This window comes from Alternaria rosae (assembly GCF_020736505.1).
Source record: "Alternaria rosae strain MPI-PUGE-AT-0040 chromosome Unknown BKA58scaffold_2, whole genome shotgun sequence".
Lineage (NCBI taxonomy): Eukaryota > Fungi > Ascomycota > Dothideomycetes > Pleosporales > Pleosporaceae > Alternaria > Alternaria rosae.
Window position 1 is genome coordinate 4,483,120 of NW_025763571.1, and position 26,921 is coordinate 4,510,040.

Below are 26,921 nucleotides of genomic sequence, written 5' to 3' on the forward strand. Positions count from 1 at the left end.
TTTTGATCCTTCGGTAACAGCAATCCGCGAGCTCCATCGTCTACATATATAGACAGAGACCCTGCGTTGTTCACCGTGTCGTGGAACTATCTGGAGTACGGGTTTGGGACGGCACAGCTGCATCATCATTCGAGAGATTGGCATCGGCGCAGGCACCCCGTCACACCCGACTTCGCTTCTGCAGCCTAACACGAATCGGGTCCTTGATAGTTTCACGTCTCGCGCCCCTCCATCGCCTCCAGTAACACCAAGGACGATACCGCCGCAGCCCAACATCGTTACGGCACATGTCGGTACCAAAATGTTGACCCACGAGCATGGACTGGGAAAGCCTGGACTAGTCACCACGCGCAACGTCGTCCCGGCTACACCCTGCTAAGCCCCACCATCTACATTCTCTCTGAACAGGACAATACGGCATATTGCTAGTTCTGTAACGGGAAGAACCGCTGGAGGGCCTGAAGGAGCCACCAAAGGGAGACCGGGTGGCTCTAACCGACAATGTCTGATCAGCGAGACTTTTTGTTCGTCGACGCAGCTCAAGCGAAGACGTCCCGCCAAGGTCGCCGCAATGCTCGTTCTTTTGTCATGCAGAACGCGCGCAGGAAAAACCCATGGTCAACAAGCAAACATGCTGCGAAGCAAAGGAAAACTGGAAGCCCAGAAAGCGCAAGTCCTAACAGTACATGTGCGTCTACGTCAAACAAGGCGACGCCAAGCCCTCCAATTGTTGCGAACAGGTCTGATTACTTTTCTTCCCCAGAGTCTGAAGATTATGCGATAGCCCAGAGGGACGTTTGCCCAGAGTGTCAGATTTTCCTGTGCCGCCCGGGTGAGGGATTCTGCCAAAGATGTTTGCTGGTCAAGCCTGCGGCGCCTGCAGAAGACCCAAACAATCAACTTTTCGATCCTTTTCGGACTTCATCCGTCGAAGTTACCCGCAGCGTATCGGAACTGCTGAAGCATTGTAAGTGGCTGCCCCTGCATCACTCTTCCATCAAGACTTTCCAGTTGGCTGGGTTTGTGGCACGGCAACTCTGTACAACGGCGTGGAGAGTGCAAGGTCTAGATTTCATCCGATTGTATGGCGCCAAACATACCGACGCCTGGTGGTATTTGTTTTCGTACGCTGACTTGAACTGTATAGTTTCCACGGAGATGGCGCCTGGTATCATCGCAGTCGACGTCCGGCATCGTTCCACTCTGATGAAGTCGGACTGGTTCGGCACGGCGATAAGTAATCCAGGCTTCATGCACAGTCTGCTCGCTACAATCGCGCTGCACGCCTACGTTTTCGGAAAAGATACCATGGATGCCGTCTTGCACCATCGAGCACAAGCTATTGCTGCTGTCAATGCAGCGATACTGACACCGGATGGAATTTCTGATGCGAATATTGGTGCTGTCTTCAACTTACTCACGATAGAAGAGGGTTTGCATCTGCCACAATTCGACTTGCACGAGGACCATGCGGTTCAACTCGATATCCACAGAAGAGGGCTGCAAAGAATGGTGCAGCTGCGTGGAGGACTAGGAGCAATCAATACGAACCGCATTCTTCAAGCCTTTATGCTTTGGTGTGTAGCTTCTACTCCCGCGTTCTGCCCGGAACCGGTTTGGCATGTGCTTACTGAGCATCAGGCATTCGACGGCTCACGCTATTTACGATTTCCAAGCGCCAAGCCCCTCTACTTTGGATTTCATCAGCACAGCAGGCTTTCCGCGCCATCCACCAGGCTATGAATCGGGCATTTCCCAACATCTGACTGATTACTGTCGGAGTGCAGGTCTCAAAGAGTCGCTTAATGCCCTGGTGGAACTGGTACTTTTCCTGATTGCCGATCTGAATGTCTGGTTCAGTGATCCCGAAAACCCTCTAGACCCTCTCGACATTCAGAACTTCGCATGTGTCTTAGAGTGCTCTCTGCTAACATGGGTACGCAAGAACGAACATCTTGTCACCCCTCTCGAAGACGCGCTATGCGTTGCGCTACTCATCTTTACCGTGCGGACGACGGAAGCGTTCAAGCGACAGTCTCACGTTCACCTGCTCCACTTTGCAGCAAGTAAGCGGCTGGAGAAAGCGCTGAATTGCACCATTCGTACCGAGTGGCAACATTGCCCCGACCTTCTACTCTGGATACTCTCTATCGGTGCGATATCAGCGGAACCCTCGCCAGAGAGCACATGGTTTGTGTATCAGACCTCGCTCGCTTGTGCGGAATTCGACATTCTATCAGCGGAAGCGCTCCTCGAACGACTTCATCTCTGCGGCTGGGTTAGTTACAAGCTCAACGATGCTGTGTGCCAGCTGTGGGCCAGGGTTGTGAATCTCAGGTTAGACGACCGTACCTTCTTGCCTATGCATTCGCTTGCTTATACTTGAGTTTGTCTTGTACATAGGCTCGCGCCATTCTTCGAAGCGCCCTTGAAAGCTGAAGACGCCAACAGCCCTGTTGGGCCGTTGCAACACCACGTTGCTGAGCCCGATCTCAACGCGTGGGAAAGCATCGACTGGGCGGCTCTCAGTTTGGGTCTCGACGATATGAATCAAGGACATGCAAACAACCTGGGCGATGGAGGCAAAACATCAGATCCTTACGATTCCGGAGTACCAGACGACCAATCTTGTACTTTCGGCAGTGGCTACGGGTTCACATGTATGTACAACTTCGAGCGCTCTCAACTTTTACTAATACCCGCATTGCTGGGTGCTAACCTTCTTGTCGAATACGCAGGGCCTACAACGCAACATCCTTACGCGCACTGGATGAACGGATCGCAAAACCATCACGAACAATGAGCGAGGGCTTTGAATGTGTTGCATCCTCGACTGGGTGTGAATATCTCTTCGTTTGGTCAGTCGATCGACAGCACTCTAGTTCACAACTACCTCGCCGCCGGCACTATCGCCAAGCCTGTCGCAACAGCCTTGTGATCGATATGCCACATAGCTTGGACGCTGTCCAGCTGTAGTCGATTCGACGAGGACCGAAGCGCTCGCTAAGTAAATGATACGATAGCGCGACGATGCGGTGAACTTGGCCTACACGAAAGAGCATTGAGGATCGAGGTTGCTTGTAGGCAGCAAATTTCTGGCATGGTGCTGAGGATTTAAATATACTAGGACTCGGTTTTGGAGACGACTGATAGGAGAACAGATGGAACAGGTGCGCTGAAGTCTAGATCATCATGAAAACATATGTTGACAAAATCCCAAGGCAATGTGCAATTTTAAGTTATCTGCCTTGTGTGGGTATTCATTTTTTCCCTTAAATGGGGTGGATAAGTCCAGTCGCATTCCCCTCAGCCCTACGAGGGCTAACATGTAATTGACAATCGCATACAGCTACCTAAACTCTATCAGTCTGGTGAATGTACCAGCGCTCATACTTTCGCAAGCCGAATAACAAGCTCAATGCCCGCGTCATCAAACACCTCGCTAACAACTCTCGGTGGCAAATACTTATCAAACGCCCCAAAAGCCTGCCTCGTACCCCCAACACCCGGAAGTTCCGTCAACCTCAGACACTTGAGCTCAGTCAGAAACCCTTGCCCCCGCAGCTTCATCTCCGCAAACTGCGTTATCCAGCTCAACCCCTTGAACGGCAAGGCCTGTGGCAAACGACGAAACTGCGTGCGGCCATCGCCCGTGGCGAAGATAGCCTCGGGCCCCATGAATTGGACTTCGAGTTCGCGCACCGAGGGGGGAACGAGGGTGTATGCGGCTGCGGCGCAGCGGTCTTGTTTTTGCCAAATCCATGTTTTTTTGGCGGAGTTGGGGAGGTCGATGGCGGTGTTGTACCAGAGGGATGAGGTTACTTTTAGGACCTGGAGGTTTTTCAGGAAGGAGAAGTCGGCGGGAAATATGGGGTAGGGATGTTCTCTGAATTGGGCGTTTGGTGGTTCGAGAAGGGATAGTTCTTTCAGGGTGGAAGGGAGTTCTGGGTTGGCTTTTAGGACGTCGATGATGGTGGGAGGAGTAGGGGGCGTGGGTCGCCAGGATGGAGGTATGATGTCGTTTTGGTAGGCGTACAGGCAGTCAATGGTTAGGAGCAGCGATTCGAGGTTCTTAGCTTGGCCCAGCAGTTTTCCCAGAGCGAGAGGGCTGATCTGGAAGGTTCCAGAATTGAAGTGTGAGAGGTTGGGGAGGGAACCGGGTTCGAGCCAGTTGTGAATGATGCCGTGTGGGCTGATATCAGAACTAGGGCTTTCATGCCAGGGCGCGATAGTCTCGATCAAAAAGGTCCTCAAAGTAGGGATCTGGATGAGTTCACGGAGAACCCTCAACGTAGGTGTCTTCAAGGTGATGGCCTCGATAGGAACATGCTCGAGTACAGCCCAGAGTTGCTTGATGCAGGTATCCTGCTGAACATACCAGACTGAACCCATGAGCCGGTCTTTGATCGTGACCTCGATGCTTCGCACGTTCGATAGTTTACGGAATATGGTGATGGCTTGCTCGTGAAAGAAAGACGGTTCACCCCACTCAGAGTCTATTCGCACGTGGCGTACGTGGTCTGCAAGCTGCGGTGCCTTGGTGATAGCCTGGAGAAATAAGGCACATGTGTTCTGCCGGGCCATGACATTACCATAAGCTTCGTGTTCCCTGTAGTTTCGTGGGATCTCATGGTCCGGTAGTGGCAGTAAGACCGGAGGTAGTATAGGACAACCTGTCCGCCAGTTCCACTTCTCGCGATCTTCATACATCCGGCGATCCTCGGGTGTCGGTAGATGACTGACTTCGGCGGAATGCCCGCCTTGAATGAATGGATAGGCCAGGGTCGATTGTACAGGGAGGGCAATCGACTGGAATAAGAGGCGTTGAGCGGATTTGTAAAAGACTCGATGCGTCTTGGTCAGGTTTAGCAGATCCTCTCGATCCACATCTGCAAAGATTTGATCCAAGAGGTCGTTTGAAAGCGTGGTTAACATAGGTTTGGACATGTTTCTGGCGACTGAAAAATTGGGTTCTGAAAGGTAAGATGGGGTATTGGGTAAGTTGGAGGGATTGTGGTTGTGTTGATAATGATTCTCACAGGGAGGAGAAGGGAACTTATGTAGCTACTAGAGTGAGTGTGTGCGCTTCATTCACACGGACCTCAGTAGTTATTCATCGTACGGCCCTCACTGTAAATGAGGTGAAAGTTGAACATTCCGTATAATGTAACGATTCGTAGTTGAAATCGCCCCTTTTTCTGTGGGCGTGATATCAGTAGCTTTAGGCCCGCAATGTGAATATAGGTTGTGTGATGTGTAAGGCTCATATGTTAAGAGATGCCAAAAATGAAAGAAACCGTGTTGTTTGACCACAGCTGACTCAGCATATCGAGAGGAAGAATCCGAAACATGGCTATCTTCAACAGTATACCACACTCCTGTGTTGTCGGACCGATCTCCACGAGGAACTAGGGTGGTAGTGTCATGGGGTTTGTATAGCGGTAGGAATCTCCTGGACTAAAGGCAAACAGAATGCCGAAGTAAATCATTACTACGTGAGTAGACTATCACGTTGCCTGCACATTAACTTGCTGTCTTCCCTGCGTCGCCTTTCTAGTTTCCGTTTTGCCCCGAATCTGAATCCTCAACCTGGTCTTCCTATCCGCAAACGCCTTCTTCAGTTCCTCTGGCGGATCCCAATCCACTGGCTCCTCACACTGAACGACCCTACCCCTATCACTAACCACATGCTTCAGCTCCAGCACCTCCACCTTCTCCAAATGAGGAAATTGCGCAGGATCAGCAGCGGCAATCTCATATATCCAGTTCCAGCATGGCCTCATTTTCATCTTGATCTCGTCGGACGTCATGCCGGAGAAGGCGGCGCGATAACCCTGTCCAACAGCAAAGATAGCCGCACAGCCTGTGAAGTCGACTCGGAGTGAGGCAAGTGATGAAGGGAGTAAGTGAACGATTGATGGGCGTACACCTTCGCGCTTCCACAGGAAGCCCTGGGGACCTGCATAGGCACCGTATGCCGCTTCAGAGAACCAGCAGCTAGCGGGTATGTGCAGTCTTTTTAGGGAAGTGAGGCCAGAAAATGGCATAGGAGGGGGAGATACCCAGTGGCATTCCCACGGGCTCTTTTGGTCCTCCAGTATCGTGAAATCGGTCAGGGTTTTCGTTGCGTAGAGCAAGCGCTCGGCCAAGGCGACGAGGGTGTTGGGTTGACACAAGTATATCTTGATGTCGAAATCTCGGAGCGTGATGTTGGGGTATTGTTGTGCGATGATGGGGGAAGCACGGAGTATGCAGTCATTGATAATGAGACTGAGACCGATTCTTCTTGCGGGTCGAAGCGTGTTCAGCATGTCCATGAGTTTCGAATAGTCTTCCACGGCTCCGCGCGTCTTTTCTTCGAGATTCTCGATTTGCTCTTGACGGGGATTTTCAGGAAATGGGCGAGCGTTGATCTTGAGCGTGACGTGTTGGACTGCTGGGAGGGAATCCAGGACTTGTTGCGTTGCGTCTTCTAGGCGGAACTCTGCCCGGCTGTCGAAGACGAGCTCAAGATAGCGTATGGGTCCGATGGTGTTACCAGATGGTGTCTGGGTCCGACGAAGCTCTTCCGCAAACTCTGTGCACGCTTCTTGCGCACCATTTCCGCGGACAAGGACTCTTCGAACGCAGTTGCGTACTGTGTTTGCCGATGGAGCGAACTCTGGATGGGTCTCGCAGAGACCTTCGAGCGTTTTGTGATCGTCTACGAAGTACTCGAAAATGGATGTGAGGATTTCGGTGGGTATCGTGGTGATGTTGTGGGTAGCCATGTTGGTCGTCTGTCTGTAAGGGTGGCTGCCTAGAGAAGACGTCGGATTCTAACAAGCTGCACGCCAGACTGGAAGTTGACGTGCAGAATACAATGCCTCAGCTCTAGACTTTTTGAAAGAGAATGCTTCAATGTAGGCGCCTAAATACTCTATGGGTGTGGAGGTTGTTAAAGGCGAGATGTGCTGCTGACTTGCGTCATGGACCGCGATTTCCCTTTTCGTTCACCGCGCTGAATCTAGCGCCTGCTTGTGGAACACATAGTAGAATTAGCATCACTGTTTTGGTTCGAAAAGCGAGGTCTCAGTTGCTTCAGGCATCTTGTGTTCCATGTATCTATTCCTCGCTCGCTAACAGATCGCCTAGTATATGCTACATAATGTGCCAAAAGGCCTCCCTGCTCGAGACCCCCGCGCCTGCAAAGCTGTAGATTATACTATCTACAATGTTAGCAGTCCAGTCCAGAAATATAGCATTGTCGCGACTAGCGACTATTCATATATAGCCCATTCTCCCCGCCTGCCAAATGCTGTATTGAGAGACCCCGCTATGCTCTGATAGGTACTGTGTGCGCGAGATTACACCAAGACGAAAAGTTGCTCAGGATATGGATGAGGAAACGCCTAAATGTGGAAAAAGGGAAAAGTGCCTTGAGGATCGGGTACACAAAAGGTGGGTATGGTAGTCGTTATTGGGCGTGAGAACGATCGAGAAATCTGGGTGACAACAGGACAGCATCTATCGGCTACCTGCTTCAAGTTGTCCTGGGGTTGGCTGCTGCGAGACAGGGGCTTCTCCAGTGGCACCGGCGCCACGATTGCGGCCGAACCAGCTTGAGAAACCAGGGCCTTGAGTTCGGTTGAGCGCCATCCTCGATCGCCATCCTTGGTTCTCGCCAGTCTGCCCTGTCGCTTGGGGTGCATTCCCGGCCACCCGCTCGCGGCGAGTAGGCCGATTCAGTCGTCCGAACCGATCACCGCCTTGTCGCTGCTGGAAGTCTGAGTTGATGACCATGACGCGAGACCGAGAGAATGGGTTGGTGGATGTCCAGACTGCCTGTGGTGGTGACCTAAGACCAGCAACTGAGCGGCGACCAGTAAGAGGATCGACTTCTCCTTCAGGGCGGGGCTTTGGCACGTAGTAGTCGGCTTTGCAGAGAGGGCAGCAGGCGCGGCGACTCGTAAGCCATGGGTCGACACAGCTGGCGTGGAAGGCGTGGCCACAAGACAGTCCACGTACATCGTCGTCATCTTCCAGGGTATCCAGACAGATGGCGCACGTGTCTCCTGGCTCGGCCAACATCTCCGGTGCAGCGGCAGTGCTTATGGGATCCTCTTCGTCGTCTGAGTCGTCCTCGCGCTCGCGCACGTTAGCCTGGGGTGTAGCACTTTGCCCTTGAAGATTGTCCGTCTTCTCCGAGTTCAACTTGTCGTCAACCTGCTTCTCAACGTCTTGCACGTGCTGGCTCTTCTTGCTTTCGACACTTGTTCTCGGAGGAGCGACCGGGTCGGTGGAGGAGGCCGGGGCGTTGAGGTCGTTGCGGGCCATGGAGAGGGCAGTGTCGGTTCGCGGTCCTGGGCCTTCATCCTGCGCACCGATAACACCTTCGACGTCTTTCAAGCTTGCTGCTCTGCTCTGGGGTGCCGTGGCAATGCCGCCGTTAGCTGGCAAGCCCTCGGTCTCGCGACTTGACTTCCATTGCTTATATTTGGTCAGTGGGAACCGCTCGTTGACCTCATCCATGGTCATCAGCTTCTTCTCCCTCCTCCTCCGGTGCGGGCGAGGCATGTTGGTCATGTCGATTGGCTCGCCATCTGCAGCAGCCTGGGCCGCGCGACGGCGGTTATATCGGAAGCAGTACTTAACGCCAACGATAATCCTGAGCCCAGTCAGTACGAGGAGCGGCAGCGGAGCCAACTGCCATTGCCTACCATAAGTTTGTAAAGACGACACCGAAACCCAGGGCAACGAAAAAAAGCAGCGGCGAACTGGTGGGCCCGTTGCTGTTATTGCTGCTGCTGTTGTTGTTGTTGGCGCCGTCTGTTGGGGTGGCCTGCTGCCGCGGATAGAGCACAACGTTGGACATGGTGGGCTGCGACGACTCTACTATTCCATACGTCGGTATAAGCTCGCGCTGTCGTGGAGGACACCGAGTCAGCGATGCGCGAGTGAGGCCGGATGCGGAGAGCCCTGCTAGAGGTGAAACGGATCAGGAGGCGACTGGACACGACGGCGATAGAGTATCTATCGCGCGTGGAGTGGTTGCGATAAGTTGGAGGTGGCGGCGGGAGGGCTAAGGAAAGGGCCGGAGTAGATGATGAATCGGTGATGGTGACGGCAACGACTGCGGGCGTGGCGATCGAGAGTCGGCTCCCTAGAGGCTGTAGTCGTTCGCAGTGACTGCCCGTGCCACAATCGCTAGCGGTGAATTGGGAACGGATCGTTATCGGCCATGCGATGCGAAGAGAGCTGGTGATCAAGCAACAGACTCGCCGGGATGGTCAAGGAAGGGCAGTGAATGCTGGATGCGTGGCCGAGGGACTGAACGGGGGAGGTGCCGGTCTTCAGGCGGATAAAGGCCGCAGAGGCGTCGCTAACTCGCCGGCAGGTGCCAAGGATGACCGGCAACCAGGCCCATCAATGATGACAGTACTGTAAAGTCTACCAGTACGCCAGTGTGGCGTTTGAGGCAGGAGCGAGTGGTAAGAATGAGGTTGTTTGTATGATGAGGGGAGCGTCGTGAATGCGCTGGGTGTTGCTTGCGATTCCACCATGCACATGCCACAGGCGCTGTCCGCGCAATGCACCCCAAAGCAGGGTTCCTGCTTTGCGCTGCATGGATGCCGTCGCATGCAGGTGCTATCACAACTGTAAAATTGCTGACAGCCTGATGCGGTGATGCATAATCAATACGACTGCACTCATTCACTCCTACAGCTGCATCACCGTCTCAGTCTCACGTCGCAGGACCAGAGTGCAGTGTCGCAAGACAGGCCGTCTGCTCACTATTGCGTAGACATGTCGGATCCCTGCTCTTCCGGTGGAGTCTTCCCCGCTAACAAACTGCGCGTATCCACATGAACATCGTCCACCACTGGCAGCAGCCCGACTCCCCTGCTTCTGCACCATTGTCTCTGCTCGGCATATCTTGGAACCATCTGGACGGAACGCCTTTTTCACTTACCGTGCGACTTCCTCGATCATCACTGCCAAAGCCCGTCCAACGTCACTAGCCCGCTCTTCAAGCACTACACTGCCGCAACCATGGCGGAGACTGCCGAGCCCAACCCAATCGTCTTCTTCGACATCACCCTAGGAGGTATGCATCCACCCATGTGACCCAGTAGTGGCTCTACCCCTCACCCCGCGCCATCTACTACGCGTCTTTCTTGGCCTAGCCCACAGTTGGGCAAACGCCCGCGACCCGACCATGGTGACTGACATAAGCGAACAGGGGAGAAGCTAGGGAGGATCAAGATGGAGCTGTTCAAAGATGTAGTTCCAAAGACTGCTGAGAACTTCCGCCAGTTCTGTACGGGCGAGACCAAGAACAGCCGGGGGCAGCCGCAAGGCTACAAAGGCTGCAAGTTCCATCGCGTTGTAAGTAGCATTCCAGTGCACTATCTTTCACATGCTGAATGAACACAGATCAAAGGTTTCATGATCCAAGGCGGCGACTTTGTAAATGGCAACGGAACAGGCTCAAGAACCATATGGGGAACTGAGAAGTTTGCCGATGAAAACTTCACCCTGAAACACGACAAGCCCGGTCTTCTATCCATGGCTGTAAGTCTTCACAGGCTACATGAACAACCTTATCCTAATCGTTGCAGAACTCAGGTCCCAACACCAATGGTTCGCAATTCTTCATCATCACTGCGAAGAATGGCACCCCTCATCTGAACGGCAAGCACGTTGTCTTCGGCAATGTCATCGAAGGCATGGACGTTGTCACCAAGATCGAGAATACGCGAACAGTAGCCAACCCGGAAGGAAAGCCAGTGCAAGACATTGCCATTTCACAATGTGGTGAGATGTGAGCTCGTAGATCATATAACAAAAAGATGCCAATCCTCGAGGTAAGATCTCAGGTAGGATCTAGCGAACTATAATAAGCCTGAAACGCATTGTTTAATCAAACGAAAGCTCGAAGAAGAACAATGCGTGGTGGGGTCGGCGCAAGCTATCAGTCTGTATCGACTTCATAAAGCTGTGATCGTCCAATCCTGATACAGGCAAGCGAAGGACGAGAAAACCAAATTAATTTCTACAATGTTAAACGTATCGTGTCATTCATTGTTGCAGTGATTTGGTGTTGGATCGGCGAACCATGGTGAACTACTGGCTTACCTAAGTGACCCGCTGAAATTCTCTCGGGCTCAATACTTCGTAGCACAGTCGCGTGCGTTCACCCCCGCTGTCCTCGCTGCCAATTGCACCAGCCCACCGACGGACGACAATCTCTCACACCTCGCGCTCCTGCTCAGATGTAAACCCTTCGCCTACCATATTGCCCACAACATGGTCGCTCTTGCCACAATGAACAGGACTCTCGGCACCGTCGCTCCAAGCGCGGGTGGCAGCCTCAAACGCAAGCAAATCGACAACTCGTCCGACGCCGAGAACACGACGCCAGACACCCTCAAACGCCGCCGAGTCACTTTTGACCCCGAGGTCAACGTACGGATACTGAGCGAGCACCACGAGAAGAGTCTGGAGCTGGTGGGGGAGGAGGTGCGGCGCGCCATCGAAAGGCATGCTACAGGCGACAAGGCGGCCTACGATGGGCTCAAAGCCCTCTTCAAGGAAGCACCAACGTCCACAAGCGCACCGCTATCGCGACTTTTGCAAAAATACCTCATCGCACTCACCGAGCACACGCCAAAACTCGACGGCAACTGCAAGGGCCTGGTGCATGCCGTCATCGATTGCAGTTGGATAGCGCGTAATGAAGACTTCCTGCGCTCCTACCGAATCTTCCTGCGCAGGCTACTCTCAGTGCAGTCCAGCTACATGTCGACTGTGCTGCAAATGCTGGTCGACATGTTCCTGAGTGCGCCTTCCGTCAACGCCAGGCAGCAGGACGACCCACCGATCCAAAGAGTCCGCCTACAAGCACGCATACACGAGACCCTCATGGGCATATTACGATACAGCCCGATGGCGAGTTCCTTTCTCGCGCCCGTCATCTCTAGCACCTTCCCCTTCTCCAACGACACCGCAAAGGTCCACGTCGAGTACATCCGAAACATCTTCAAGGTCACAGAGTACGCGCCGGAGATCAGAGGCGAGATCTTGGCACTGGTGACGGACAAGCTATGCAAGATTGACGCGCAGATGCAGGTAGACATGGAAGAGATTGACGACGACTTGGAGGAGCGACTTGTGGGCGAGGCCATCAACGATGAGGAAGACGACGACGATGTGAGCGATGACGGGTCCGTGTCGAGCGAGGACAGCCTCGACCCGGAAGAGCAGCGACTCAAAGATATCAAAGACATGATGCTCAAGCTCGACACTGTCATGGACGTGCAGTTTTCCTATTACGACTCCGTTTTCGAACGGAACGACTATCAGGAGATGGATCGCACCTACCAAACCCTCATCGCGCAGTTCCAGTCCATCATCATTCCGACCTACCGCTCACGGCATACTCAATTCGTGCTCTTCCATTTCAGCCAGATCTCGACAGAATTCATGGGCCGGTTCGTAGACACCTGCTCGCACCTGGCTATAGATCAGAACCGACCCCCGTTACTACGTTCAGCCGCATGTGCCTACCTCGCCTCCTACATCGCGCGCGGCGCTCACGTTCCTGGCTCCATTGTTCGCGACGTCTTCGACACACTATGCTTTCAGCTTGAGCGCCAGCGGGTATTGCACGAGCCCAAGTGCACCGGCCCAGACCTACGCCGATACGGCACATACTACGCCATCGTACAGGCACTGCTATACGCCTTCTGCTTCCGATGGCGCGATCTCATCGTCACACCCGACGGCATGTTGCCCACCGACGCAGACATCATGTACCACGAAGGCGACTTCCAGTGGCATCGGTCGACCCTCGAAATCATACGCCGCAACATCTTCTGCAAGCTGAACCCACTCAGAATCTGTGCCCCGGGTATTGTGAAGCAGTTCGGTCGCATTGCGAAGCACCTCCGCTTCACATACATCGATACGCTGGTAGAGACAAACAAGCGTGTACGACTGTCCCGCAGTCTGGCCAGTGGATACCTCAACGGTATCGGCGGCCGAGAGACTGCTCTCACAGGCAAGAAGGGCGAGGAGGCCTTCCTCATGGACGCATACTTTCCCTTCGACCCATACGTGCTCCCACGGAGCAAGCGCTGGGTCGAGCACGACTACGTACAATGGCGGCCGGTACCCGGTATGCCCGTCGAAAAAGACGACGATGATGAGGATGAAGAAGACGACGAGGATGAGGATGAAGACGAAGATGATGCTGATGACGACGATGACAGCTCATCAGAGCAAGCATCCGAGGACGAAGATGATGTCGCAAACCCCGACGACCTTGACGATGGTAGTACGGAAGCTAGTCTATGATGATTCTCTTGTGCATTGCATTTATGGCGTATATTGGGAGCGGGAAAGCATCAAGCGCAGCAATCGTCTGCTCGGCGCTGGTCACGGAACAAAAAGCGCATAGCTTGGGAGCGTCTCTTATATTTGATAGCCTGGTTAACACATGGCCTGGGTATCTTTGCTCGTTGATCTTCTTTTCATGTATGATTGAGCGTTTGAGTTTGGGTCAGCTGGTTGATTGCCTGGTAGAGGCACATTTACCTTTATACTCAAGAGAGAATGAAATAGAAAAATTTGATAATGAGAAATACTCCAGATCCCCGCCCTTTTGTTGTGTTGAATGCACGATTCGAAAGACCCCACTTGGCATTTGCTGCTGGATCGAATCACTGGTATGCTTGCATCATTCAGTTGCTGCGACGTGGAGTTATCCGTATGCGTACGGTATTTTACGTGATAGTGTGACGACAACAAGTGTCTTAGGCCGAACCAGCTCAATAACCTCACTAATGCGGGGAGGGCACGCGGCTTGTTGCTAGAGATGATAGATTCGAGTATATATGTTTTTTTAGACAGCGTCGTTCAACTCCCGAAAACCCATGTTTTAGCCCAGTCGTCCATATACTCATACAAGCTCAGTCCATATTCCTGATTTCGTCTGGGTTATACCTTATAGACCCAGAGGATTACTAGCCGAACCACCCCCCTTACCGGATCCTCCTGAGAGGCCAGGCACACCGGGCCTACTGGCCATGGAAGCCATACCTCCGACACCGCTTGTACTCAAACCGAGAGGATTCTTGTTCGTGGTCGATCGACTGCCGGGAGCGCCAGTGATGTCTTTGAGGGAATTGCCGTACTCGCGTACCATGTCGCCCCAGGTGCGGGATGAGTTTGCAATACTATGGCATGTCAGTGAGGGAAGATATTGCAGAATGTGTTGTATTACCTTGCACCAGCGCCTCTTCCTGCTCCAGCAACACCACTGCCTGCCGCTGTCACGACTGCACCAGCAGCATTGCCGATGCCAGTCGTTGCAGCACCAACGGCACTCCCAATGCCTGATGATGCGGCACTGAGACCTTTATTGATCCAGCCCTGTTGTTGTGGCTGTTGAACAGGCTTCTTTGCGGGTGCTGGTACAGCTTTCTTTTGACCAACAGCTGTGACGGGCTTCTTAGGGGCCGTGGTCACAGGCTTCTTCTGCATGGCGGTGTTGACAGGCTTCTTGGGAGGCTGAACAGCTGGTGCCTTGACAGGTGCTTTCTTAGCTGGTGCGGTTACTGGTGTCTTCTTCGCCGTCGACGTGACGGGCGTCTTCTTGGTGCCAATGGGTTGCGCGACCATGGTGAGACGTTGATTCAGTGCTTTTCTTAAGGTTGTTCGGGTGGTATCAAGTGTATTGAGTCTAATCAGGTCTTAGATCGAATATTGAGTATGTATGGAGATATCCAGGGAGCATCTCGACCCAATCTCTCTCGATGCACAGAAAGTTGGCAAGCTGCTATGCCTGCCGCACGTGTGGCGCAGATGATGTCAGGCACGGGAACGTGGGGCGCGCTTGCCCCAGATCGAATTAAGGTTGCCTTAGCGTGACCCGCGCGCGAAACGTCGAGACCCTGGATCCATGTTTCGCATCTTCAACACTTCGGTGTCTGCCAGATGGCACCGCCGTCCCATCTCTCTACACATGCCAATTCTTCGTCCCGCTTTGTTCAACCATCTCCGCCTTCTCCGCTACCTTGAATTGTAATTGTGTCTGGCTGATAGGCCTTCCAAACCTCCGGAGTGTGGAGCTGTGAATGTGAACGAACAGCCACGCTCACCGCACGCGACCTTGCCCGCCATGAGCCGCATTCACCTCTGGTAAACAACGTGAACGTCATAACAAATCTGTAAGTGCGATCTTTCTCCAAAACACCAACATGCCGCAATAACATCACAACACCATGCTCGGCGACGAAGCGGTGTTTAAGTTGAAGCGGTCGGTGAGCGATGGCAACCATCTCATCCCTATGGGAGAGGTGACCCCGCCTCCCTCGATGGACAACACACCGGCGACACGATACAGTCGCTCCTTCTCGATATCCAAGCTGACAGACTCAATCAAAGGGAAGATAGCCAACTCATCCCGCTCTTCACGCTCCTCTCGCACCCCTTCCATCGACAAGCGTGATATCTCGAGTCCGATATTAGACCACAGAAGCCCGCTGTGCCCGCCTACGCCGAAGCCAAGGCTTGCCGTTGCCCTTCCGGAGACGCCTGTCACGCGACGACCTCTATCACGATCCAGTCCCGGCACCATCAAGCCTGATCACCCGAAATCTACCACCAGACACTCATACTCTGCCTCCGACCCCACCAATTACATATCTCCCGGTAGACGCCCACGCCAACCTAATCGCCCACCCCCGCCTTTACCCATCGCAACCAGCTTCGAGAGTACAACCGGAACCCTGGTGGACAGTCCGTTAGAGCGCATAGCAGAGTCGCCCTTTGAGCCGCAAGAAGACGCCCCAACCGAACGGCTTCATATCGAAAAAGTATACAGATACCTCAAAGACATGGAACCTGCACGACTGCAGCCGCCCATGATGGGTGGCACCAAAGGGCGTGCTATGCAACAAGCAAAGGACATGGAGCTCCTAGTTGCAGAGAGAGCTAAGCGGGGTGGTGAGGAACCACCGCCATACGACTTCTACGAGCTTATTGGCAAGGGTGCATATGGTCGCGTCTACAAAGGGTGGGTACTACGAAGCGAACCCAAGAACACTCGCTGACACTGCAAAGAAAGAGTCGAAATACCGGCGCGCTCGTTGCCATTAAAATCATCGAGATCGACAAGGTTGACTACGAGGAGATGACCCACAAGAACCTTCAGGACACCCTCAAGGAGATTGACATCCTGCAGCAGCTCAGAGACAGTAAGGCAAGGCCCTACGTCAACATCATCGAGGAGGCCAGGCCTGTCCATAACGAACTCTGGATTGTCAGCGAATATGCCAGTGGTGGTAGCGTCAACACGTTGATGAAACCTACAGCCATGACCAAGGATCCTGGACCCGGACTGGCAGAGAAGTTCATCATACCCATCGCTCGTGAGCTGGCGCAGGGTCTTAAGTACATTCATGAAGCTGGTGTGCTACATCGAGATCTGAAGTGTGAGTAATGCTGGTTTTGCCGTCTTCAACTTTTGCTGACCAGATCCAGCCAACAACGTTCTTATCCTCGAAGACGGTCGGGTGCAACTTTGCGACTTCGGTGTCTCCAACACCCTGGAGCCGGAGAGATCGAAACGCTCGACTATCGTCGGTACACCTTTTTGGATGGCGCCTGAATTGCAGAAGGAGTGGGTCAAGGATGCAGATCCGCACAGCTTAATGCAGCCCAAGGAGATATCTTACGGAAACGAGGTCGATATCTGGGCCTATGCTTGCACTGTCTATGAGATGGCTTGCGGTTACCCACCTCATCACAAAATTGGGCAGTTCGACTTGCCAACGGCCGGTGTTCCTGTACTCGAAGGTGATCGCTTCTCCCAAGATTTAAAGGATTTTCTATCTTTCGTCTTCCAGCCAGAGCCGCAAGATCGACCAACACCCGACCAGATCTTGGAGCACCCCTATCTTGCGGACACTACCAAGATGTATCCGACTGTGTCGCTCGTCAAGTTGGTTGAGGACTATTATGTCTGGGAGCAGCAGGGCGGTGCACGCCAGTCGCTCTTCAATCCATACGGTGCTCAAGCACCAGATCCGCTTGCCCCAGAAGCGGAAGACGACGACGACGACGACTGGTCTTTTAACGTATCAGAAGAATTTGAGCAAGAACATGCACCACAGTTTGGCGATCCCTTTGCGGGTGGGGCCGGACAGGGCTTCAACGGAATGGGTTTACCACCTATAGCGGACATGGACCGTTTCGAACAGCTCCAGGCTAGGTTCAAGGAGGAGTCTATCGTCCGAGGACAGAAACGTCTTAACAAGCTATTCGATACGAACACGACACCATACCGGTACAGCGCAGTCGATATGCCAGATCCTCCAAATGGCCGTCCACCCTCCGATTTGGTTCTTCGCGACTTCAATCCTGGCGCGCCCAACCGCGAGACCGTCATTGACTTGGACTTTTCGATGCCATCAGCAGATGAAATACCCAGTATTGATCTGGGTGAGGTGCCGACCATCCGCGCAAATCGTATGAAGAGTATCATACGAGCGCTGGAGGAAGAAGAGGAGCGTCGAGACGCTTTCAACGAGGAAGATGAGATGACCAAACGAGCCACGAAAGACTGGACATTCCCCAGCATGAATGACGAGAACCGTAAGACTATGGAATGGTCTTTTCCATCGGAGCAACCAAACCGAAAGACGATGGAGTGGTCGTTCCCTGCTGAGCAACCTAACCGCAAGACGATGGAATGGTCTTTCCCAGCTCAACCACAGAAGCCAAATCGGCGCACAGTAGAATGGACATTCGATGCCGCGATGGCAGAGGCCAATAACGAGCCCAGGAATCGCGCATCAAATCGGATCTCCCGACGACGCGAGACGAAAGAGTGGACGTTCCCCAAGCAGGACGATAATCGCAAGACTCAAGACTTTGCCTTTCCCATGGGTAGCCCGAAGGAGCCACGGCGCGGTCAGCATAACAAAACGGACTCATCGTCACCAATCCTCGCATCTGGTTTCCGGCCAACCCTGCGACACGCCCAAACAGCACCTGTTGATCCTATTGATGACTATCCCGAGATGATCAGCTCTGCGCCTGGGTCTCCTCTTCGTTCGTCCATGATTGACCTCGATATGGCGATGGTGCAGGACTACCGTCCATCCACATCTGGCTCTGATATCGTCACAGCGGGAATCGATCGCATGAATGACAACCCATTCAACCTGGAGGACCAGGTACAGCTATCAGAAAACAACCACCGCGCTTCTTTCCACATGAAGTCGCAGTCAGAGCCGAACCAGGCCGTGCCGGGCTTGTTAACACCTCAACAATACGATGAGCAAGGCCATCCTACAAACCAGGACCCACACCACCCCAGCATGCACGCTCGAGGCGTCAGCTCAGCGAGCCAGGTACAGTCACAGGCGAAGCCGGCACCCGGCTCCGGCCAATATCACCGCGGTAACCAGCGCTCCCAGCAAATTATCTGGGACGGCTGGTCACACAACATGGCCTATGGACTAAGCAGCGACGACCAGTCACCTCCCATGAGCGTGACAACCGATACCTCGCTTGAGGAAGAAGACGTAGACGACCTCTGGGACACATTTGAACGTCTCAATCTCGCCGCACAACGTCGTCCAATGGGCCAAGCTTCCGCTCCTCTCCGTTCCTCGCGCAGAAACGACTCCACATCCACAACCCTCACTTCCACCACCTACACCCTCGATTCCGACACCGATGACTCGTACCACCACGGTAACACTTACTCTTCCTCCTCGGACTTTGATCAGCAAGACGCTCCGCGCTACAGTCGCAAGTCCACCACCGTCAGCGTCGGTCCGAACGGGAAGCCGCTCGTCGATTTCCCCGTTCCCACTGGTCCTGAGGTAGAGGCGCTGTTGGGCGTAGACATGGATGCTCGGATTATGGCTGATATGCTACTGAAGAGTGCCGTGGAGTTGAGGGACGGCACGAGGGCTAGCAGGGACTTGCTGAGGGCGATGCGATTACAAGATGTGGAAGGGGAAGACGAGGATGATGAAGGTGCGGATGAAGAGATGAGAGGGGGTACTGTTAGGCTAAGGGGACCTGGATGATTTACGATTGCATGACGGCATTGATTATAACAAGGCGTTGGGCGACACAAAGCGATCCTTGCTGGAGTTGGGCTGGATATCATACAGCTTTCAGCGACTGAAGAAGTGGCTCACATTGTGTTTTGAGGTCTACATGCAAATTTCAGTGGTTGAATAGGTGGTCGAGAGTGTGGTTAAAGCTCTATAGTTCACCAATAGCACTTCGAGGACAATCGGTGACTGACATTGTATTCTCCAAACACATATTTCAGATAGGCCACCGATGGGATATTGCTTCTGAAGCCAGCTCGCTCAGACATCCGCTGCTGGAAACCAACATCTTCTTCCAGTAAGGAAAGTCGTGGATGAGTGCCTGATTGACTAGAGATCGCGCGAGACTAGCGTCGTGGCCTTAGCGCAGAGCGTTGCTGTCCATAAGTTCACCTCTGTCCTTCCCTATAACTCCCTCTCCTTCTTTACCAACGGGCCAGCTTCTCTACCAACACTTCGGCACATCGCAGCACAATCGCAATAGAACAATCGACTCTTCAGACTGACTTAGTAGATCATGGTGAGCAACACCCTCCCTCACTTCAACTAAAAGCACAGAAATACACTCAAGAGATATGGTCATCCGGATAGCCTTATCGTATCACACCTTCAATGTCTCGACTATGCATTTGGGCGAGCGGAATATGGCGCGTATATCGAGCACGCCATGACGCCGCTGGTGGGCGCTTCATTAAGTGCTTCACCGTCGAGTTCTGTCGTGGGCTTCCTGTCGTACGAATGCCTTTGGGCGCTAGTTATGTGGCCATGGCAACTTTGGCGCCGATTCTGCTTTGAACTGGGGATGCTTACAAGCTGGCTCGTTTGAAACATGGTCTCTTGGAGAAACGAGCATATCCGTATGCATAGACGTCTCCCTGCCACGTCTGGAGAGCGTTTCACAGGCCTCAGTGCCGGAACGTGTTTCGCTGGGAACTTTTGTCGTGATGGTGCGTAGTCTGCTAGCGCAATGGCCTTGTCCGTTACTCGACTTGTGTTGTGTACAAGGTCACTCTTTTTCCATTGAGCTTTCACCTATATGTGGTTACTCGAGGAAGAACTGAAATCGTCTACAGGACAGTGTGACAACAAACTCGAGCAATTTGGCAGACCGAGAATGCAATGCCCACATAGACTTGACGTTGGTGTTGTGCGCTGCTTGGCGTCTTCCCAATCAGGTAACTTGTGAAAGCCGTCCATCACGGTGTGGTATGTTTGCAGAGTTACCACAGGCGGTCTGAAGGTGCTGTTATCGATAACGCTAGCGCCATCTGAACCTTTCGGCGGACGAGATGTGCATAGAACATAGTAAGTCATGGCTGGCCACGATTCTGTAATTCTGTAATTCTTCGAGTTTCGTAATCCTGCAAACATACCCATTAGATGCGGTAAATCTGATACCGCCCCTCGCCCTTGCTTCCTACAGAAAGCGCTTGCTCATGCTTGCGCTCCATCGACTGCGATGCCTTCCACACTCCACTCCATTGCAAGCGCGCGCTCTACGAACACTCCCTCGAGAAATACCAACATACGTCCCGCGATGGGACCCCACTCTGCACAAGCCTGCGCGGCCTGCTACGGCGTTGATTGAGTCAACGAAGACGACCGAGAACCTCCTCTATGATCCCGACCGAAGTTTGGAGCGCGAGCAGCTCAGAGATGCACACATCTCCGTTGTTACGTCTGGGCTCAGCGCTACTGGAAAGCGTGTAGCTGTCAAAAGACTGGACCAAATATTGGAGTTAGTCAATAGCACCAATGGCCGCGACGCCAGCCTACGCGCGCCCCTCTGGCGGGCATACTCTTTGGCCAAGGCCTCTGACCCGACACTCTTAGCACGTCTCCCAGAAAGAGCCTGGGACCTGCTCTGGAGTACGCAATCCGTCGAATCATCCACCAATGCGAATCGCACGGCACACATGGCACAACTATACCGTGACATGAACAAGGCTGGAAAGACTACAACGGCCGGGCAGCGGGCCAGGTATCTAGAGAGCACCTTTCTCTGTGGTAGGGAAGATCAGGCTCTCAGAGAATGGCAAGAGGATCACACGGTGGGATTCGACGGCGTGCGACTGGATTACAAGCCAGAGCACCTGGAGATCGGGGCCAAGCTTCATGCGCTTGCGAGGAATCCGGACCACAGCCGAAGCATCATGGAAGAACTATTCAGGTTATACCCGAATTGGGACACTTCCGTCATGATGACCGTCTTCCGTGCTCACACGAGTTCCGAACTTCAAGAGCACCATGATCTGGCAAAACAGATTTATATCGAAATGAAGGAGAAGAAGGGCGGTGCTCGCTCGATCAAGGACTACGACGCTTGGCTCGTGGGTTTCTTGGAATCCAGAAACCTAGGCTACGCCAAACAAGTGTTCCGGGATATGGTTAGGGATGGCTATCTGGCAACCAGCGGGACAGGAGAACGAGTCGAACAAGTCCTGAAGAGACTGCACATGCTGTATCGACTTGGAACTGACATCTCCGCAATGACGAGCATCGCTTTCGATGCTATCTCCGTGCTCCCTCATGCTTATCACGGCCACCTATTCGGTGACTGGATGAAAGCGGCCGTTGTTAGGAAGGCGCCGTTGGTGGCCGCTCAGGTCATGGAGATGATGCTCAAGCGAGGCTACAAACCGCAAACGTTTCACTTCAACATGCTCCTCAAAGCGTTAATACGGACGAAAGAGAGTCCGAACATCTTGAAAGCCGAGAACATCGGTTGGCACATGATCGAAGCAGCTCACAGATTACCACAACAACGGGATCTTCCTCGGGACACAGCGGCAGGCATCATCAACAACAAAACAACCGCTGATGTTCATCATGAAAGCACCGATATTGTCCAACGTGCTCCTCCTGCAAATGTTACAACGTTCGCGCTCATCATGCAGCACCACGCTAAGAGTCTGCAATGGGAACACGTCGATTATCTGTCCCGTCAGCTCAAAGAAACGGCAGTTCAGCCCAATGCAACTATCATGAACGTTCTCATGGACAACAAATGCCGCCAAGGTGCCTACAGCGAAGCATGGGCAATCTACAAGACTCTTACTGAACCGCAAGAAGGCGGCGCAGGTGTTTTCCCTAATGGTGCAAGCATACGTTGTCTCTGGAAAACGCTCCGTCTCGCGCTCGGTGACCCAACCAATCGCGACAAACCAGGACTGCCCACCCCTCGTGAGCTACTAGCAGAAATGATAAGCTGGTGGACGCTCAGTCGCAGTCGCTACGACGCCGACCGCTTTCGTATGGGCCTCGCAGGCGCAGATAGTGGAGCAATCACATCACTAATCATGCATTGCTTCAGCTACACTCAAGATCTGGCTGGTTCCCTCATCGCTTTGCACGTCCTTCGCCATCACTTCGACATCTTTCCCACCGACGAAGCAGCGCAAATCTTGCAAGGACAGATAGCCTGGGTAGACATGACCCGGGAGACTGAAGCTGTGCGCAGCCAACACTTCCATAGTCGTTCCAACAAAAAGAACACTGATCGCATAGCCATGGTCTACGATATCCTACTCCAGCGTCGATTAGCAAGAATGGATATGAAGGAAGGCGAGGAAGAGATGTTGACGGATGAGCAGATTGGCGATGTAGGATTGAATCTCTTGAGCGAGTTCGTGAGAGTGGTGCTCAAGAGAAGCTATCCACCTGAGGTTGTGGAGGCGATGATTGATGCAGCGCGATGCGCAGTGGGCGTACCCGACCTGCCGACAGGGGACATGGATGCTTTTGAAGTGGCTTGAACGAACTCTATTGCAAGGCTGGATGATGATGGACTGGACAAAGACATCTAGGTCGAGCGCATATGAAGTCAATACGATAGCGCAACAAGTGATGTCTTTAGTATTTTCATTCACAGTGAAGACACCTCAACGGGCTACAATCTATTCATAGTTCTGAAGTCCAGCCTCGCAAGATGTGTCGTTGTGGTGAATTGACCTCATTGGCCATGGCTGCAGGTAACCGAAACATGGGTTTATCGATCGAGTACTCCGCGGCGGCGATCGATGACGCTCCAACGCTCAGATGTCCACAACGCGCCCAAACACGGTTAAAGGTAACGGCTGCTTATTTACGATGACGCCCACTGTCATGCTGAAGGCTGGGACGCGACCCTCAAAATTCTTTGGTTGCGCTGCCTCTTTGCGACACGACCACATCCCATCCCTCGAACCACGGTGATCATGTCTTCACAGGGCGAGCGCGCACCGTTGCTACAACAAAGATGGAGTGAGGAAGGCGAGCCGCGGACAGTAAGTTCTCTTGCGCACGCGTTCTCTCTGCGTTTGCTAACTCGTGACAGCATCTTCGCATCGAAGACCTTTCAAATAACGAAAACCCGCGAGAATGGGCGCGATGGCGGAAGATGGCCAACGTGGCTGTCATAGCCCTCATGTCCAGTACATACACTCCCGTCGCCTATACATATCTTTACTAACATCCGTGGCAGTCCTCAGCCCCCTCGTATCCTCCATGTTCACGCCGGGCATTGCGCAAATCGCCGAAGACCTCAAATGCAGCACTACGGCCGTCATTGGAACAACCACCGGCTTCGTAGTCATGCTCGGAATCGGTCCCTTGATCCTCGCGCCGCTGTCCGAGACGTTCGGACGGAGAAAGATATACCTCGTGTGCTTCTCTATCTTCACCCTGCTCCAGATACCCGCTGCGCTCGCGCCAAACATTGCGTTCCTCATAACGGTACGGAGCATTGCTGGCTTCTTTGGTAGCGTTGGCATAGCGAATGGTGGTGGCACGATCAGTGACATGTTTGTACCAAGTGAAAGAGCTGGAGTGTTTGGCTGGTACCTGTTAGGCCCATTGCTTGGACCTACCCTGGGACCGTTGTTTGGCGGTATCATCGTACAGCGGTTGAACTGGCGCTGGGTCTTCTGGATCATGACCATTGTGTGCTTTGTCAACACACTGGCTGGATACTTCTTTCTCCGAGAGACGTATGCGCCTGTCATCTTGAATGCTAAGAAGGCGGAATTTGAGTCTCAGAGCAATGAGTGGGATGGCACAAAGTACTCGTACGAGGGCGAAGACACACGGCCGTTGAACGAGAAGCTTACGCAGGCTCTCAAGCGCCCTCCGAAGATATTTGCTCAGCCCATCGTCGCGGTCATGGCTGTATACCAAGCGCTCATCTTTGGCACGACTTACAGCATCTACACGAACATGCAGCCCATATACCAAGACGACTATGGTTTCTCCACCGAGAAGGTCGGCTTGTTATACCTCGGTCCTGGGTCTGGATTCCTCTTCGCAGTCTGGTTCCTCGTCCCACGAATCGACACCGTGTACAAGACGCTCACAGCGAAGAACCACGAGAAGGCACGACCCGAGTTCCGTCTCCCACTGGCAAATATTGGCTCCGTCTTCATCCCCATGTCGCTCTTCTGGTTCGCTTGGGCAGTACAGAAGCACACGCATTGGTTTGCATCCATCTCCGCGACCTTTTTCTACGGCATCGGACAAGTCATGATTTTGAACAGCACGCAGAACTACTTCATCGACAGCTTCGAGAAGTACGCAGCCAGTGCTATCGCTGCTGGTACCGTCTTCCGCAGTGTTGTGGGAGGTGTTATCCCGATCTTTGCGCCCATGCTGTTCGAGAAGCTGGGATACGGTTGGGGCATCAGTACGTTTGCATTTGTGAGCTTGCTCCTTGCGCCTGCTCCGATTCTGTTCTACATCTTTGGTGAGAGACTTAGGGAACGCTACCCAGTCGATCTGTAGAGTGTTATTTACGTAGGTATCTTCTTTATATTCATGGCGCAACTTTCCGTTCCTGGTCACTTTTAAAAGACCTCCCCTCTATCTCGTGGCTTCCAAGTGGTTTTGGACAGACTCAGTCTGTCACCATGTCTACTAATAGAGATGCATGTGAACCGTGATTTCGTTTGAACAAAGCAGACTGTAAACACGACGTAGGCGCCTCGGGTCACGATCGGCCTCCCTGTGCCATCACATCTACTGATGGCATTCATGTGAATGGTGAGTGCGTTTGCACGATCAGCCCATGGCTGTGTGCGTTACTCCACTTGTATTCCCAGGCAGTCACTTACATTCACTGCGATCGAGTGGCGAACTTGGCAATCGCTAGCGCTAGAGCACTGCCTTGATACATAGCTCGGGTCCCTCTCACCTTTTCCCTGATCTTTGTGTAGTGTTCCCTTGGAGATTCTGGATTTACACCAGAATGTACTCAGACACCGTTCACATCGGGAAACACCGCGGCAGTCGCTTTGCTACTTGCCTACATTCCGCCCGGTTGCATTGCTTGGGCTAGCACAACAATGCAGTATATGAACTGTCTTGATGCCCTGCCGCGTCTAGCCCTTCAATATTTGAACGAGTAAGTTTCTTGGGCGCAAGAAACCGGCCCTTGTGTGTTCAAGCGGCTACTGCACGACACCACTGAGACAAGAGATATGTCCGTGGTCACTCGTGTCTGTCAATAGCAAGTTCCCGCTCGTCGGAGACCTGAAACCTCCGTTGGCATAGGAGGGCTGGTCTGCCAGTGTTATCAATGCGACGTTGCGCCCCGGAGCGCTTCTGTCGTTGTCAGTCGTGGGGAAGGCGGAGCTCGCGGAGGACTCCCCCGTGCCGCTGGCGGAAACATCATGCGGATAGCTTGCCGCCGTCCACGATGCAAGCCCTATATCTGCTGTTGAACAGTTTGTCTATACTACTCGTCCTCCATATCTGTTTCATTGGGCTGATGCCTTCATGGCGTCGCTTGAGGAAGAAGCGCGAATGGACGTGAAGTGAGGGAACATACTTCAGCAAATGCCCAAGTTCCGGTGAGCCATGAGACTACGGTGTAGATGTGAAAACGGCAAGCCTGGATCTGCATATGGATAGCCCATTGGCTATTTCTAGCAACTAAGTACCTCTACAACGCCCGTAGCCGCTCAACGGGTAACACTCGTTGCAGAAGACCATATATGGCTTTCAACCCCGCTTTCCAGAGCCATTGGACTCATGGAATAGTGACATCCTGTGTTCCCACACAGTAAGATTTACGAAGTGAGATACCACCGTGAGAGTAACACGCCACTTGGCATTCGTCTCATGATCAGACGGATGTCTTAGTTACGTCGTCTGTTGCCGACGCAGGACGTGTATATAAAACTCTAGACAGCGCGCTTCAGATCGTTATCACTGTTCGCCCAAACATCACTTGAGAACTTCCCGAAGATGCATATCCTCTCATTCCCCACTATGTTTCTCACAGTCTCGGCCGCAACTATCGCGATCCCCGCCGAAACTCCCTCTAATTCTACCGCTGCTCAGGCCTGTCCCGGTCGACGCATCAACTGGCAGGGCGGAGGTTGTGAGCGCAATTGGGGAAGAGACTGTCTAAATCGCTGCTTGAATGCTGCAGGGGGTAAGCGATGCTGCCCTCGTTCGGTCGGTTGGTATCAAGATCGCGGAGGATGTTGGTTGGGCTGGGAGACTTGCCGGTGCACCTGCAATGCCTAGGCAGTGAAGGTACGCCATTGAAACGGTAAGAACTCATGGCGGCTATTACCTGAGCTTTTGGAAGATCTGCTGACATTCCATTCGTAGTCGGGACTATCTTGAGGTTAGTGCGCTGCCATGGTATTTGGTACGTGGATAGTAGTTGTGTCGATTGGTGGGCGGTGTATCCGTGGCTTTTGTCGTCTACGTTACGAGTAGCTCAAATGTGACACCAAAGTCCACTCTTTGGACGCCTGGCAGTACAACGAAGTCTATACGATCAATGCGAAAATTGGTCCGTTTGTTATGGTTTCTTGACGC

At 53.1% G+C, this 26,921-nt stretch overlaps 11 protein-coding genes across 11 annotated transcripts; 7 read left to right on the forward strand and 4 right to left on the reverse strand.

Moving 5' to 3' along the window:
• Positions 1–498: 498 nt before the first annotated feature.
• Positions 499–2,855, forward strand: BKA58DRAFT_453341 (uncharacterized protein; the record flags this gene model as incomplete). The annotated part of the gene is made up of 4 exons (XM_046174466.1): positions 499–967; positions 1,148–1,577; positions 1,642–2,337; positions 2,404–2,855. 4 exons carry the CDS (start codon positions 502–504, stop codon positions 2,801–2,803), a joined length of 1,992 nt encoding a protein of 663 aa, XP_046029948.1. The 3' UTR covers positions 2,804–2,855.
• A 326-nt stretch (positions 2,856–3,181) lies between these two features.
• BKA58DRAFT_110126 (uncharacterized protein) lies at positions 3,182–5,227 on the reverse strand. Its single transcript, XM_046163895.1, has one exon. It carries the CDS (start codon positions 4,945–4,947, stop codon positions 3,388–3,390), a length of 1,560 nt encoding a protein of 519 aa, XP_046029949.1. The 5' UTR covers positions 4,948–5,227; the 3' UTR covers positions 3,182–3,387.
• Positions 5,228–5,235: 8 nt separating this feature from the next.
• BKA58DRAFT_378708 (uncharacterized protein) lies at positions 5,236–6,925 on the reverse strand. Its single transcript, XM_046169730.1, has one exon. The coding sequence runs from the start codon at positions 6,768–6,770 to the stop codon at positions 5,508–5,510; it is 1,263 nt and encodes a 420-aa protein (XP_046029950.1). The 5' UTR covers positions 6,771–6,925; the 3' UTR covers positions 5,236–5,507.
• A 491-nt stretch (positions 6,926–7,416) lies between these two features.
• BKA58DRAFT_110233 (uncharacterized protein) lies at positions 7,417–9,093 on the reverse strand. The gene is made up of 2 exons (XM_046163900.1): positions 8,700–9,093; positions 7,417–8,647 (listed from the first exon to the last, which is right to left on the reverse strand). The coding sequence occupies exons 1-2, from the start codon at positions 8,852–8,854 to the stop codon at positions 7,507–7,509; spliced, it is 1,296 nt and encodes a 431-aa protein (XP_046029951.1). The 5' UTR covers positions 8,855–9,093; the 3' UTR covers positions 7,417–7,506.
• Positions 9,094–9,552: 459 nt separating this feature from the next.
• Positions 9,553–11,101, forward strand: BKA58DRAFT_378710 (peptidyl-prolyl cis-trans isomerase H). Its single transcript, XM_046169731.1, has 4 exons — positions 9,553–10,087; positions 10,223–10,368; positions 10,417–10,554; positions 10,602–11,101. The coding sequence occupies exons 1-4, from the start codon at positions 10,033–10,035 to the stop codon at positions 10,806–10,808; spliced, it is 546 nt and encodes a 181-aa protein (XP_046029952.1). The 5' UTR covers positions 9,553–10,032; the 3' UTR covers positions 10,809–11,101.
• Positions 11,102–11,190: 89 nt separating this feature from the next.
• On the forward strand, positions 11,191–13,625 carry BKA58DRAFT_378712 (RNA polymerase I-specific transcription initiation factor RRN3). The gene has a single exon (XM_046169732.1). The coding sequence runs from the start codon at positions 11,290–11,292 to the stop codon at positions 13,336–13,338; it is 2,049 nt and encodes a 682-aa protein (XP_046029953.1). The 5' UTR covers positions 11,191–11,289; the 3' UTR covers positions 13,339–13,625.
• Positions 13,626–13,846: 221 nt separating this feature from the next.
• BKA58DRAFT_466716 (uncharacterized protein) lies at positions 13,847–14,814 on the reverse strand. The gene is made up of 2 exons (XM_046175027.1): positions 14,267–14,814; positions 13,847–14,219 (listed from the first exon to the last, which is right to left on the reverse strand). The coding sequence occupies exons 1-2, from the start codon at positions 14,662–14,664 to the stop codon at positions 13,988–13,990; spliced, it is 630 nt and encodes a 209-aa protein (XP_046029954.1). The 5' UTR covers positions 14,665–14,814; the 3' UTR covers positions 13,847–13,987.
• A 1,097-nt stretch (positions 14,815–15,911) lies between these two features.
• On the forward strand, positions 15,912–19,088 carry BKA58DRAFT_306929 (cell division control protein 15; the record flags this gene model as incomplete). The annotated part of the gene is made up of 3 exons (XM_046167136.1): positions 15,912–16,060; positions 16,108–16,478; positions 16,528–19,088. The coding sequence occupies 3 exons, from the start codon at positions 15,912–15,914 to the stop codon at positions 19,086–19,088; spliced, it is 3,081 nt and encodes a 1,026-aa protein (XP_046029955.1).
• A 1,346-nt stretch (positions 19,089–20,434) lies between these two features.
• Positions 20,435–23,038, forward strand: BKA58DRAFT_378715 (uncharacterized protein). The gene has a single exon (XM_046169733.1). It carries the CDS (start codon positions 20,555–20,557, stop codon positions 22,871–22,873), a length of 2,319 nt encoding a protein of 772 aa, XP_046029956.1. The 5' UTR covers positions 20,435–20,554; the 3' UTR covers positions 22,874–23,038.
• A 112-nt stretch (positions 23,039–23,150) lies between these two features.
• BKA58DRAFT_355837 (major facilitator superfamily domain-containing protein) lies at positions 23,151–25,031 on the forward strand. The gene is made up of 3 exons (XM_046168648.1): positions 23,151–23,383; positions 23,434–23,530; positions 23,581–25,031. Exons 1-3 carry the CDS (start codon positions 23,315–23,317, stop codon positions 24,870–24,872), a joined length of 1,458 nt encoding a protein of 485 aa, XP_046029957.1. The 5' UTR covers positions 23,151–23,314; the 3' UTR covers positions 24,873–25,031.
• A 1,277-nt stretch (positions 25,032–26,308) lies between these two features.
• BKA58DRAFT_378717 (uncharacterized protein) lies at positions 26,309–26,795 on the forward strand. The gene is made up of 2 exons (XM_046169734.1): positions 26,309–26,646; positions 26,709–26,795. Exon 1 carries the CDS (start codon positions 26,337–26,339, stop codon positions 26,619–26,621), a length of 285 nt encoding a protein of 94 aa, XP_046029958.1. The 5' UTR covers positions 26,309–26,336; the 3' UTR covers positions 26,622–26,646; positions 26,709–26,795.
• The last annotated feature ends 126 nt before the right edge of the window (positions 26,796–26,921 follow it).

Excerpts from the sequence above, each read along its gene's own strand:
- BKA58DRAFT_110233 (XM_046163900.1), bottom strand. The coding sequence starts at position 8,854 with ATGTCCAACGTTGTGCTCTATCCGCGGCAGCAGGCCACCCCAACAGAC. Across the intron at positions 8,648-8,699 it reads GTCGTCTTTACAAACTTATG|GATTATCGTTGGCGTTAAGT; the intron begins GTAGGCAATGGC and ends GACTGGGCTCAG.
- BKA58DRAFT_378717 (XM_046169734.1), top strand. The coding sequence starts at position 26,337 with ATGCATATCCTCTCATTCCCCACTATGTTTCTCACAGTCTCGGCCGCA.
- BKA58DRAFT_355837 (XM_046168648.1), top strand. The coding sequence starts at position 23,315 with ATGTCTTCACAGGGCGAGCGCGCACCGTTGCTACAACAAAGATGGAGT. Across the intron at positions 23,384-23,433 it reads AGGAAGGCGAGCCGCGGACA|CATCTTCGCATCGAAGACCT; the intron begins GTAAGTTCTCTT and ends AACTCGTGACAG. Across the intron at positions 23,531-23,580 it reads TGTCATAGCCCTCATGTCCA|TCCTCAGCCCCCTCGTATCC; the intron begins GTACATACACTC and ends CATCCGTGGCAG.
- BKA58DRAFT_110126 (XM_046163895.1), bottom strand. The coding sequence starts at position 4,947 with ATGTCCAAACCTATGTTAACCACGCTTTCAAACGACCTCTTGGATCAA.
- BKA58DRAFT_378715 (XM_046169733.1), top strand. The coding sequence starts at position 20,555 with ATGCTTGCGCTCCATCGACTGCGATGCCTTCCACACTCCACTCCATTG.
- BKA58DRAFT_378712 (XM_046169732.1), top strand. The coding sequence starts at position 11,290 with ATGGTCGCTCTTGCCACAATGAACAGGACTCTCGGCACCGTCGCTCCA.
- BKA58DRAFT_378708 (XM_046169730.1), bottom strand. The coding sequence starts at position 6,770 with ATGGCTACCCACAACATCACCACGATACCCACCGAAATCCTCACATCC.
- BKA58DRAFT_466716 (XM_046175027.1), bottom strand. The coding sequence starts at position 14,664 with ATGGTCGCGCAACCCATTGGCACCAAGAAGACGCCCGTCACGTCGACG. Across the intron at positions 14,220-14,266 it reads GGAAGAGGCGCTGGTGCAAG|TATTGCAAACTCATCCCGCA; the intron begins GTAATACAACAC and ends GACATGCCATAG.
- BKA58DRAFT_378710 (XM_046169731.1), top strand. The coding sequence starts at position 10,033 with ATGGCGGAGACTGCCGAGCCCAACCCAATCGTCTTCTTCGACATCACC. Across the intron at positions 10,088-10,222 it reads CTTCGACATCACCCTAGGAG|GGGAGAAGCTAGGGAGGATC; the intron begins GTATGCATCCAC and ends ATAAGCGAACAG. Across the intron at positions 10,369-10,416 it reads GCTGCAAGTTCCATCGCGTT|ATCAAAGGTTTCATGATCCA; the intron begins GTAAGTAGCATT and ends GAATGAACACAG.